Raw genomic sequence first — 13,109 nt, forward strand, 5'->3', positions numbered from 1 at the left:
CTTCCTTTTTGTTTGCTGGTTATGAACAGGAAATACTGTGCACAATTCCATTATAGGAATTGACTGCCTCTGCTGTGTCATCTTGTGCACCCTGTACCATGCTATTCTTTACAAGGCATAGTAATGTAACTGAAGTGTGCAGTAGGACATCAGTTTAGTGCATCAATTTTGACTAATAAGTGATTAAATTACAGTAGGATATCAGGAAATTCTACACTGTAAAAGGACAATAGATATAAATGGAAGTGTATTTCTTGTCATAAATTGATACTACTGACACATCGTGTTATGAGTACTGGTGATCATTCTGAATGTATGACTTAATTATATTTTTTAATTAGACATACTGAAACATACATATCACATTATTGATGTACCATTCTCGTTACTTTGAGAACAATTATTCCATGTCTTATTAATGAAATTTCCATTACTTCTCTACTTCTGTTGCACTCTGTTGTCCAGCGTAACTATTTAATCACAGATGTAGTTTTACAATATATATTCTAGATGCAGCATTTCTCAAATGCGGCCACCAGGGCTTCTCTTGCGACCACAGCCTCCTGGACTGTGATGGGGTGGAGGTGGGTGGCAAAATAGTGGCCTCTCCCCCTCCCTCTTGCTCCTGAATGCACTGCCTTGATGTTGATTGGGGCTCAGGCTTTGGGCCTCAGTTCTGGGGTGGTGGGGCAGCAGGTTCTGGCCGAGGGACTTTGGGCTCCAGCTCTGGACTCTGGCTGTGTGGTGGCAGGCCCCAGGCTCTGGCCATGGGGCTTCAGGCTCCAACTCCCCCATTGCCTCTCCCAGACCCCCACTCACCATCCCCCATTGCCCTGGCCACCGCCGCCTCCCCTAACCCCCCCATCCAGGGCTTAATTTGTCCCCAGGCTTGGCTGGGCTGAGTAAGTCTGCTGTGAAAAGTGATACTTGCATGTTTGTTAATATCACTTTTCACAACAGACTAACTAACTAGCAATAAATAAATTACAATGATTTGGATGTGTATATGTGCATATTTATTAGTTTTTCCTAAAGCTAATTAAGTATTTTAGGGGAAAGTTTGAGAGCAAGAGTTGGTGGCCGCACTCTGAGGCCACCAAAAACTTTGTCCTGAGAAGCTGTGTGCTAGAGCATCAGAATCTCACTACATTCTAACCTGTCCCCCATATTAGGCCCGTGGGAGTAATGAGCATCAAGGATAAGCTATGTATAAATGGAAAAGCACCTGTGTCTAAATGATAGGTGTGTCTTTATCTTCTATGGCCGGTGCTAAAATTGAACAGAAGAATTTGTCAGGCTCTAAAATATTCATTTCTTCCTGTTAACTTTTCCTCTTACTGGAAAAAAAAGTGTGTTCACCTTCACTGAAGCACTGCTCTAGAGCATCACATTAGAAAACTGAGTTTCTGTGGATGCTGGCACATATCTGAAACTGTAGATGTTTGAAATCTCTGGTAACTTCTTTGTCCCTGTTCAAAGCAGGATAGCACTGGCATTGAATTATGTACCTCTGTAAAGGCTACAATCTTGTAAAGCACTTACGAACCCAGTTAACATTAAATATGTGAGTAGTCCCATTGTGGTTAAGAACATGTTTAAGTGTTTTGTTGGAGACTGGACAGCAATTGGCAGGGCTGAACCCTACTTAGAGCTCAATCCTGCCAGTTACTAAGTGACTCATTGTTCCATGACTATATGTGGATTTTCTTTTTTCACTCCAGTCATATATGTATAGAACGTATTATAGAAAACCTTGCCAAATATTTGAGTGGTTTATTATTCCAGTTTGAAAAAAGTGTCCCCATTGCTAATAACCATATATGATATGCAAAGACTCTCATCGTAGTCTTCACAAATCTTAAATCTCACATCCACACAGCCATAAACTTTAATTTCTGTGCTGCTGAAGGAGAAGCCATCTCTGAGATCTGCAAATCTTTTTAATATTCTGTACGACTGTTTAGCTCCTGTAATAGAACCAAAGTGTTTCTTAGGGTGACCATCAGGCCAATGCAACTTCCATGACAATAGAATGCTATATGCCGCTGTTAGGCTTTTTGTACAGGCCATCAGCACTTGGGAATAGGATGTGCAAATTCTAAACTGAATTACAGAAACACTGAATTTTTAAGCTGTTTTATTTCTCACCTTTGTCATGATTAGATCATTCTCTCCAGTAGTCTGCTGTCAGAGCAACAGCCCCTCTATTGAGATAGACATGTTTCACTAACATTCATTAACATTTTTTTCAATATTTCATAGCTCAAAAATACACAATTTATGGGGGAAAATCCCGTCCTGTGTAACAGCTTTCAGCCTGGAAAGAAAATTTACCACAATTGTAAATCCCTGAAAAATGGTACACCTCTACCCTGATATAATGCTGTCCTCGGGAGCCAAAAAATCTTACCGTGTTATAGGTGAAACCGCGTTATATCAAACTTGCTTTGATCTGCCAGAGTGTGCAGCCCCGCCCCCCCGGAGCACTGCTTTACCGTGTTATATACGAATTCGTGTTATATCGGGTCACATTATATTGGGGTAGGGGTGTAGACCAAAGCTAGCATCAGGAAAGTGACATTGATATGTTAAAATAGTGATGATACAAGAAACATTCACCATTGACAAATAAATCCTCTAGCAGACTGCCCGGACATCAGGATTTGTAAGCAGAAGTGTATAGAGCTCACATTCAGGGAAGGATGCCATGGGCAAATTTAAAAAAAAAATAAAATCCTTTATCAGGTCAGCAAGATCTGGAGATGCTATGGAGGCAATATCCTTAACCCATTCAAGATGGAAAAGGGGTATTTCCTGTTGCTCTCTGTGCACCTCCTTCCAGACTTTAAAAGAAACTGTGCTGAATGGCTGCAGAAGGAACATTTCTGCAATTTGGAGCCTTTGAACAGAGGGAAGTGAAGAGTTGAAAATGGAGGGAAGCACAGACACACTTCCCAAGAGGAGGGTCATTCATAGAACATGATGGGTGCAATAGAGTGAACGAGAACACAACTTTGTTTAATTCCTGAAATTAAAAGATTCTCATCCCTCACTGATTTGGTAACATCAATCAATGTTACCAAACCATAAGTGTCAGTTCAGAATAGAAATACACAGGGTTTTTGATAGATATAAGGTGCATTCTCTTGGTGAACAAAACCCATACTCTTGCTTGACAGTGCTGGGCTAATAAATTAAGGAGTAACCTCCAGGTTACAAAGGATAGTATCCTGAAAACCTCTAACAAGTGTGGTGTCAGTACAATAAATCATCTTAGAATTCAGCTCCTCCAGCATTATAGTACTCCTAACACTATGCAGACTATTAGTAAATGAAGTGTGAGGTGATAAAATTATACAGTGCATGTGTTCATTTTCTTCTAAGAGATTTAGTTCTCTTGGGGATACCTGCTGCACGGTAAAGCAGTGCTCTGGAGGGGGGGGGGGGGAAGAGAGCTGCACACTCTGGCAGATCAAAGCAAGTTTGATATAACGCGGTTTCACCTATAACATGGTAAGATTTTTTGGCTCCCGAGGACAGCATTATATCAGGGTAGAGGTGTACATTAGGCACATTATAAATAGTTATACAAATACGGGTAATACTCCATTTGTTGGTATAATGTCCAATAAGTCATAGCTGCAAAAAAAAAAAAATGAAAAAAAGGGGTAGGAGAAATCATTAAATTTTCAATAATTTGAGATTATACAATTCTTCACATTGGTGACATGCTGTATTTGGCCAATAAGACACTACTGCAGTTAAGCCTATCTAGTTATAGTTTGTTGCAGTTTTCACTTTTTAAAAATACAATCCTGAAAGTGTATTGGGTGGAAGCATGTTTAATAATCCAATGTTTTAACTGGTCACCTAAGGCCTTTACTTCAATCAGCTATGAGTTATGGATCAGGACCATATTCTACTTGTAGAAAGAATTCTTAAAGAAATAACTGCTTTGCATCTAGGCTTCTTTAGGAATTGACTAATGCTCAATATTTTTCACAAAAAAAAAAACCAATATAAAATCTGAACAAGCTATATCCATCAGATTTTTGCCCATCTAAAAACAAGTTTTAGACTATTTCATGTTCCCACACTAATTCATAATTTTAAATGTGTTTAGATTATACAAAGTCTCGTATTCTCCCTATAGCAATCTTCAGAACATTTTTGCATATATTTTCTCCTTTTACTATGTGAATTTGTAAGTATATGAATATTAAATTTTGCAATACTTCTACCACATTAATTATGTATTTTTCTTTTTTAAGGAGAGTATGTTTATTATATGTCAATGTTTTTTTGGGAGGGAGGGCAATTTAAGTCTGAAAGTATCCATCTTTCCCATAAAAGTACAATATATTAACATACTGAACCTCACCATGCAACGATTGGAACAGGCTAACCAAGTCTAAAATCCTTCAAAAGGTCTGTCTGTCTACCTTAGGTACCTATAGTATCTTAGTGCTTCACACTCTAATGTAAAATGTACTTCACAGGGGTGTTGTGAAGGAAAGCACTATAATCCCCATTTTTTTTACAGATGGGGGACTGAGAGGATAAGTGACTTACCCAACATCACATAGGCAGTCTGTGGCAGAGCAGGAATGTGAACCCAGGTCTCCCCCAGTCCTAGGCCAGTACCCTAACCACTGGATTATCTTTTAATGTTTTAAATAAAAACACATTTTTGTTCCACAACCCTCTATGTTAGCACAGACAATAGGACATAAATCTCCCTATCAGCAAACTGAGGAAAACAGCAAGGTATGCCCTTATTCCCTGTAAAGGAGTCTGTTTCAATGACCCTGATCAGTTGTTTTACTGTTTGCATGCTACTCTTTTTAGCTTTTACATTTTTCTTTTAAAAACTTCCCACACTGGTGGTCCTCATCTATCAAGATTAGCTAGTTACAAATATATGGCTGTCATAGCAAAGAGTTCATTTTTTTCTCCTCACATTCATTGGCGCCAATCCTGGGAAAGTTGTAGCTAAGGGCGAATGGGGGGGATCCCTTCCAACAGCTAGTTGAATTCCTCCAAAATCTGACTTTGCTAACCAGGGAAGTAACCTGCACTGTGAGTCTAAAAGATTATGTTCCTGAAGGTAGGGATGTTGGGGCTATTTTGACTAGCCATAAAAAGGACACTCAAGTTTTTCCCAGTTATTGCTGTGGTCCAGGACATGTTGGGCATGGATTGGACTGCTCCCAACAAGAAACTGCAGTCCCTTAGATCCTTCAGGTGACTTTATGCCCTCTCAAGGAATAAGTCTGATGCATTTCTCTTTGTCCCTAAGATTCTGACTTTCCTGTTATACCCCAAACCCATCTCTTCATGAGGGCCACTTCCCAGTGCTTGTTAAATTGGCAGGACAAGCTACTCATATTAGAGTAACATACTAGAGTGTTTGGGGTTCTCTGTGCTACATGGCTTATGTGGCCAAGACCTTGGTAAGATGATTACAGAAATTGGCATCTGAAGAAGATATTGAGGCTTGTTCCTTATGTCAAGTAGCCTCTTTTTTCTTTTTTTAAGACTTATTTGTGGTGTTATGCAAGCTTTTTTCCACAGTATGGCCATATCTGTTACCACCTTCCAGGTGTTGTGGCTGTGAACTTGAGCTGATGATCTTGCATCTAAAACTGCCTTTGTCTGTCTTTATAGGGAAAATGGCCTAACGCATATGAAATCTTCAAAGAAAAGCCTGACTTTATTAGTCGCATATCCAGATTTCAGGATCCCAAGCCCTACTGATGAAAGAAAATAGCCCTTTGTCTCCTTTCAGTACTCCTAATTCACTCAGTCTGATTATCTTAGGAACAAGAGAGGCCAACCCAATTCTAGTAAAATTTGGAGCTAGCCTGCATGTTTCTGCATTTTCTGGGTTCTGTGATGGTGTATTTGAACTCATTGCTGTGAGCATGTTTTCATACAATACATGATCTCCCCAGCATTAACTATTCAGCTGTCATTACCTCGGTCCAAGTTTTCTCTGTCCGGCCTATCCTTGCCTCTGGAGCTGAAGTCCTCTTTTATTCTGGTGGTTAATGAATACGAATGTTCACCAAGGGTCACCCTGAGTTGCCTCAATTACACAGGGCACACATCTGTCTGGGTGGTGTGGCCCCTTTTGGCTGCAATATAGAGTGGGCCTTCTGGGTTCTGACAGAGTGGGCTATTCCAGTTAAACCCTTGTTTAGAATGCAGTTCACCCCCAGTTCTCCTGGGACCTAAGACCTAGACATAACATATTCAAAAAGATGTTGCTTCATTTGCCTCCCCACCTGATTCTGCTAGGAGAGGAAACCATCACCACAAGACTCCACTCTGGTGGTAGGGACAAATTGTGACCAGATTCTCAGCTCTGGCAGCTTGAGGATGGTGCTCTTGCTTGTGACCCTATAAATTGGAAGGTCAGTTCTGTCTGCTGGGAGAGTGAGGGAGGAGGGTCAGGCTCTTTACTGTAGTGTTCCTTGTCTGGACAAAATAGTGATTAAAGCTGTTCCCCATTTCCTCCCCAAGGTGGTTTCCCCATTCCTCTTGAGTCAAGAAATTTTTTTCTTCTCATTGTGTCCAGCCCCATAAAAATCAGAAAGTTCATACATCTGATGTGAGAATGGTTTACATATCTATCAGAATAATTGTAGAGCTTAGAAAGTAAGTCGCTAGCTGCCTTTGGAAAGCATATGCTCACTTTTCCCCTAACTACCCATCTGCTCTGTCTTTTGGCATTGAACATTACTGTTGGCGTTCCCACTAAGTGGGCTGGCATAGAAAGATATTGTAGAAAGAAATTATTCTTTCCTTTTTATTTTTTTCCTCCAAATTCCTATATTCCAACCCAGATACCTCACCATATTGCTCTGAATAACAGTTGAGAACTCTTTCTTGTCTGATTTTAAGAGTTAATGTATTTCCTAAGCAATACAGATTCTCTAAATGAGCACGGTCGGCCAATCTAATTACCTCTACCTCGATATAACGCTGTCCTTGGGAGCCAAAAAATCTTACTGCGTTATAGGTGAAACCGTGTTATATTGAATTTGCTTTGATCCACCGTGCGCAGCCCCGCCTCCCCGGAGCACTGCTTTACCAAGTTATATCCAAATTCATGTTATATCAGGTGGCGTTATATCGAGGCAGTGGTGTTTAGGGAAATGATAGCATACGTTTTTCTTTTCCTATCTTCATTTGCTGCTAGGAAAATGTGAATTTGTTATCTGGGCTGGTGCAAGGGACTTTGAGAAACCAAATTAATAGGTTAAAAAAATCATCTTAGTCATCTGGTCTAATTTCTTTTGCCTATTATAATTTTCTGTAGGGGCTGCAATACTGCTCCAGTAGTGGATGTTAATAGATAGCTTACATTATAACATTATAGGGCCTTTATTCCCAAAAAAGTTGCAAAAGCAAACTAATATGTAACCACGTACTTTGCATTACCACTACAAGACGGACACTTCTGAGATGTTTAACATAACCATTACGCAATGGTTTAGGACCAAAGGCTAAAAATATGCCCAGTTGAAACTTCAGTTATTAAATAGGTGGAATCCACTTTGTGTTTTCTAATAAAGACTATGAAAGCTGAGAAGGAAACTATTTCAAGTTATTTGTAAGGAGGAGTATAATGCGATACAGAAAACAAATGACTGCTATTTTTAAATAGCATTATGGAGTTTAAGATCACGCCATGCTCTGTAGTTTTTTTTCATCCCATTTTGGGCTAGACAGGATTTTAGTTCACAAATTACATAACTGAAAATTTTGTGAAATAGTTTTTCTCTGAAATCCCTAAATGAGCAACTTTGTATTCCCAACAGGGCATGGGGCAGATGTGAAATGTGTTGACTGGCATCCAACAAAGGGATTGGTTGTATCAGGAAGCAAAGACAGCCAACAGCCTATCAAGTTTTGGGATCCAAAAACTGGCCAGAGCCTTGCCACACTGTAAGTTATGACCTGAGGTTTTGCTCAGGTCAGAAGGGGCAAAACTGCTTGGACTCTTGATTATTCTGTTTTCAGTTGCCCCCCTCTAGGACCAGGTCTCTTCAACCATACATAACAGTTGCAATAGGGGCAGGCCATCTAGTCGGGTCAGGAAATCTAGAGGGTAAACATAATTTGATCTGAAGCCCTTGTTTATCCATTCCTTGTGTAAGTTGTCTTTCCACTTGTTTACAAGCTTCATGTCACCAGAGTTCTCCTGAGCTACTGCTGGTACCTAGTTAAATTTATGCCTAATTAAACCAGCAGAAGTTACTATCCTCGCAGGGCCGGCACCAGTGCAGCAAGCAGGTGCTTGGGGCGGCCAACAGAAAGGGGCAGCACGTATGGCTATTCAGCGGCGGGTCCCTCTCGGAGGGATGGACCTGCCGCCAAAGAATGAAGCGACGGCAGTAGAATTGCCGCTGAAGTGCTGCTGGTTGCGGCTTTTTTTTTCCTTTCGCCGCTTGGGGCGCCAAAACACTGGAGCCAGCCCTGTATCCTCGAGTAATAAGAAACATGTCTATGTGTGTACCTCCCAGGTCCTATACGTACAGGGAGCAAAAGGCCAACCTTAAAACATAGACCCAGGCCCTCTGTATAGAAGCACATAGGTTATTCTATTGGAGATGTCTGACTTCTAGCCAGTTAGTCTTTTTCTACCTCTACTTCCAGACACGCTCATAAAAACACAGTGATGGAGGTAAAGTTGAACCTGAATGGGAATTGGCTGCTTACAGCATCTCGTGACCACCTCTGCAAGCTCTTTGACATCCGAAACCTGAAAGAAGAGCTCCAAGTCTTCAGGGGTCACAAGAAAGAGGCCACAGGTCAGAATAAACTCCATTTCATACTACCGTTATGAGTGAATTGGGATTAGGCTTTGAGGTACAGTTAAACATTCACTAGAGATTCCTGATTATGAATTTTTGCATTTTAGCTGTGGCCTGGCACCCTGTTCATGAAGGGCTTTTTGCCAGTGGAGGTTCCGATGGCTCTTTGTTGTTCTGGCATGTTGGGTAAGTACCTTTTTCATCAACATGGAGAAATTTAGTTTACGCAGTGTTAGATATCATCATAGTAAACATAATTTATATTGTCACCACTTGAATCTTTATTGTTATATGTGCATATATGATATAGCCTTGCCTCATGTATATCTTTGAGTGCCTGAACATGGTAGTTTGGGGATATACTTCTACTTTTAATTTTTCCACAGAAATGCATTTATGTGAAAATCTGTTTGTGAAGATGTAATTAGTCTTGTACAGATACTAATCCATATAGAAGAGTTTCCATTTCAGTCTCATGAAGGTGGTAATGAAAGGGATGAAATTCCCAGCCTATACTGAAGCATCTGCTGGTGATGCTGTAAATATGTTTTTCAAAACAAGTATTTTTTTTTAAGTATTTGACATTGCTCCACTGAGAGTCCCAGAACAGCAGATTTAAATGAGTGAAAAATAACTGAGGCCTAAAATGAGCATCATATTGAAAGCCGTGAGCAACTGAGTACCAAAATAAATACATATATTTTTTAAATCCCTTATACTGGGTTCTTCTGTGTGATAACTGTGTGATGTTTCAGGGTGGAGAAGGAGGTTGGCGGAATGGAAATGGCCCATGAGGGAATGATCTGGAGTCTGGCTTGGCATCCTCTTGGACACATTCTCTGCTCAGGCTCAAATGACCATACCAGGTATTTTCAAGTATTTAAACAAATATTTCAGGGGTGCACACAGTTTAAAAACTGGGAAAAAGCCTGAGATGGCTGGTTCGATAGCAGGAACAACCCAAATCTAAGAAAGCAAAGATACAGAGAGAGAGTAAGGTGTTCTATTTGGAAAAGCACTGACCTTTTTACAGCATAGGGTAGAATTAAAGTCTAGCCTCTCATTCCTCTTGGCGGAAACTTCAAAATTGGAGGGCCTACCAGACCTCCATGGTCACAAAAATATCATATGGAACTTTTGAGAGGTTTTTCTGTTGTCTTTGACAGAAAATATTTCTTCTTAAGGCTTCCTCAACACTTGCCCCATCCACTAGTCTTGTGCTAATCAGATGTCACCCTCCATCCCACAGGGATGCTCTAAGCATATACTTTGTGATGTACTTTAAATCTTCTAGGATGGAAACACTATAAATGGTGCAACAGTTATATTTTATAAGCGGAGTGAATCTGCACAGAAGTGCATGTCACAAGAACGATAGCCCATCAGTAGCTGCTAAGAATAGCAAGGGCTATTGAAGAGGACTGGGAGTATGGCAGTCTTGTGTCCAGTCTGTCAATACAGAGAGTTCTTCAGTTCTCACAGCCACTATCTGTTAAGTAAAAACAATGAGGAGTACTTGTGGCACCTTAGAGACTAACAAGTTTATTTGGGCATAAGCTTTCGTGGGCTAAAACCCACTTCATCAGATGCATGGAGTGGAAAATACAGTAGGAAGATATATATATAGATATACACACACACACACACACACACAGTACATGAAAAGATGGGAGTTGCCTTACCAAGTCAGGGGCCAGTTCTACTGAGACAATTCAATTAAAGTGGGCTATTATCAACAGAAGGAAAAAATCACTTTTGTAGTGGTAATCAGGGTGGCCAATTTCAAACAGTTGACAAGAAGGTGTGAGTAACAGTAGGGAGAAATTATCATGGGGAAATTAGTTTTTAGTTTTTGTAGTGACCCATCCACTCCCAGTCTTTATTCAGGCCTAATTTGATGGTGTCCAGTTTGCTAATTAATTCCAGTTCTTCAGTTTCTCTTTAGAACTGCCCCCCCCACCCACCCACACTCCCATCTTTTTATGTACTGTGCATATATATCTCCCTACTGTATTTTCCACTCCATGCATCTGATGAAGTGGGTTTTAGCCCATGGAAGCTTATGCCCAAATAAATTTGTAAGTCTCTAAGGTGCCACAGGTGCTGCTCGTTGTTTTTGCTGATACAGACTAACATGGCTACCACTCTGAAATCTAAGTGTTTTTAAACATATTAGAATGTGAGAGTTGAGTAACTTTTTAATCATACCTGATGTTTAGTCCAAATAGGAGCCTGATGAATAAGGCCTTGAAAATCTAGATAATCAAGGTATTGTGATAAAATGCAGAAGTAGGAAGAGACAATATGGCAACTAAAAATAACGAATCTCCCAACACTTTCAGCAAGTTCATATCACACTCTTATTTTGACAGCAAATTCTGGACTCGAAATCGACCTGGAGATAAAATGAGAGATCGTTACAACCTGAACCTGTTGCCAGGAATGTCAGAGGATGGTGTGGAATATGGTAAGGCTATTGCCATGAATTCAGAAGAATGGAGGGTTGGTGTCAGGAGCAAGCCCAGAGCGCTTAGATACATTTCTAATCCAGTTTCTGGGTGACATGATGAAATATAATAGCATTGGTGACTGGGTAGATGAGGATTTTTTTTTTTAGTGGGATAATCTCTCATTCTCCATTATGTCTAGGTCCCCATTCCAACAATGAGTTTTCTTTTGTTCTGCAGCTCCAGGAGGTAGGACCAGCTCTGTCAATCACAGGAAGGAGGTTTGGCTCTCCCTCTGGGAAAATTCCCAGTTTGTTCTGCCTCCTGAAAACTTCAGCATGTGACTTCAAGATCTCCCACAATCCTGAGCTACAGAGCACAGGAAAACCTTTTAAATTATTGAACTGGACTCAAAATTCCTTTATCTTAAGTCTTTTCCCTCTTTTAAGGCTTTTTCTTGGCAATGTCAGGTCTTTCAGGGTTGCCCATCTCCCCTCCTGTCCCATGGGTTTGTCTTTTTCATTCAGATAATTGATTACATTGTATCCCAAAATTTTTTTAGATCAAAATTTTCCATGAATTTTTCATTTTATCTATATTTATGAAAGTACAACAGGGAATTGTATTGGAAAGCATGTTTCTTTCCCCAGTCTCTTTCACAGAAGCAGCTTTGCTGAAAGGACATTTGTTGTAATCTTATGGGTGGTTTTCCATCTCTGAATTTCTAGGTCTTATTTTAATATCTTGCAGTTCCTGAGTGAGATAAAATGTGCCCCAGCATCTGTGAAATATGTAGGGAATCTAACTGTATGCAAAAATTGTATCAAATAATAAGACAACTTCCAGGAAAGACATTACTGATCTAAAATCCTTGCTGAAATCAGTCTATTTGTTTTCCACCTCTAGATGACCTTGAACCCAACAGCCTTGCAGTGATTCCTGGGATGGGAATACCTGAGCAACTGAAACTAGCCATGGAACAAGAGCAGATGGGTAAGAGGGAGAAATGATGCATGCAGGCTCATTTTCATAAGCTATTCAGCTACTGGTCGGCTCTTTCTCATTCTTCTCATCTGTCATGGAGGCCTGAGGAGAAAGAAAGTGAAATGTACTAAACAGCTATGTATTTCTTTCACATTGAACTTCTCTGACATCCTGTATAGTGAATGTTTTCAATGTTAAGAGGGAAATGAACAGGGTTTCCTGGTCCCCTTGTTTAAGTAGAGTCTCAAAAAACTAACAAGATTTCTTCATCTTCATTTGTATGCGGACTGTGCTGTTCCTCCTCACGTTCAAGGGAAAGATGAGTCAAATGAAATTGAGATGACAATCCCAGGGCTGGACTGGGGAATGGAGGAGGTGATGCAAAAGGACCAAAAGAAAGTGCCACAGAAAAAAGTGCCCTATGCGAAACCAATCCCAGCACAGTTTCAACAGGTAAGTACATGATACACAATGATACATCAGACTAAACTGATTTTAGCCCAACTATCAATAGCCTGTACCTGATACAACACTCCAAATTCTAGCTTCTATAGATCAGTATCCAGTGCAGAATAATACACTAGACCAGTTCCAGTTCATGAACACTTGAGAATAAAATATTTGGGTAAATCTCTCCAATCCCAGATTACTACCTAAAATAGTAAGTATTTTGATTTTATATCTTCACTTCCCTTATAGGCTTGGATGCAGAATAAGGTCCCTATCCCTGCTCCACCTGAGCTGATGAATGACAGAAAGGAGGATATTAAACTGGAGGAGAAAAAGAAAACACAAGCAGAGATCGAGCAGGAAATGGCAGCACTTCAGTACACCAACCCACAGCTCTTGGAGGTAT

At 40.3% G+C, this 13,109-nt stretch overlaps 1 protein-coding gene across 7 annotated transcripts in view; it reads left to right on the forward strand.

Moving 5' to 3' along the window:
- WDR33 (WD repeat domain 33) overlaps positions 1-13,109 on the forward strand; it is a 110,684-nt gene that overhangs the window by 82,229 nt on the left and 15,346 nt on the right. For 6 of the 7 annotated variants that reach the window (XM_039489663.1, XM_039489662.1, XM_039489657.1 and 3 more), the window contains 9 exons: positions 7,827-7,953; positions 8,665-8,819; positions 8,930-9,008; positions 9,578-9,688; positions 11,195-11,289; positions 11,510-11,518; positions 12,176-12,262; positions 12,567-12,706; positions 12,953-13,105. In XM_039489663.1, the coding sequence (XP_039345597.1) occupies positions 7,827-7,953; positions 8,665-8,819; positions 8,930-9,008; positions 9,578-9,688; positions 11,195-11,289; positions 11,510-11,518; positions 12,176-12,262; positions 12,567-12,706; positions 12,953-13,105 (956 nt within the window). The remainder of the gene's footprint in view (positions 1-7,826; positions 7,954-8,664; positions 8,820-8,929; positions 9,009-9,577; positions 9,689-11,194; positions 11,290-11,509; positions 11,519-12,175; positions 12,263-12,566; positions 12,707-12,952; positions 13,106-13,109) is intronic. The other variant, XM_039489661.1, reaches the window with a different exon arrangement.

Source organism: Mauremys reevesii, linkage group 9 (assembly GCF_016161935.1).
Source record: "Mauremys reevesii isolate NIE-2019 linkage group 9, ASM1616193v1, whole genome shotgun sequence".
NCBI lineage: Eukaryota > Metazoa > Chordata > Testudines > Geoemydidae > Mauremys > Mauremys reevesii.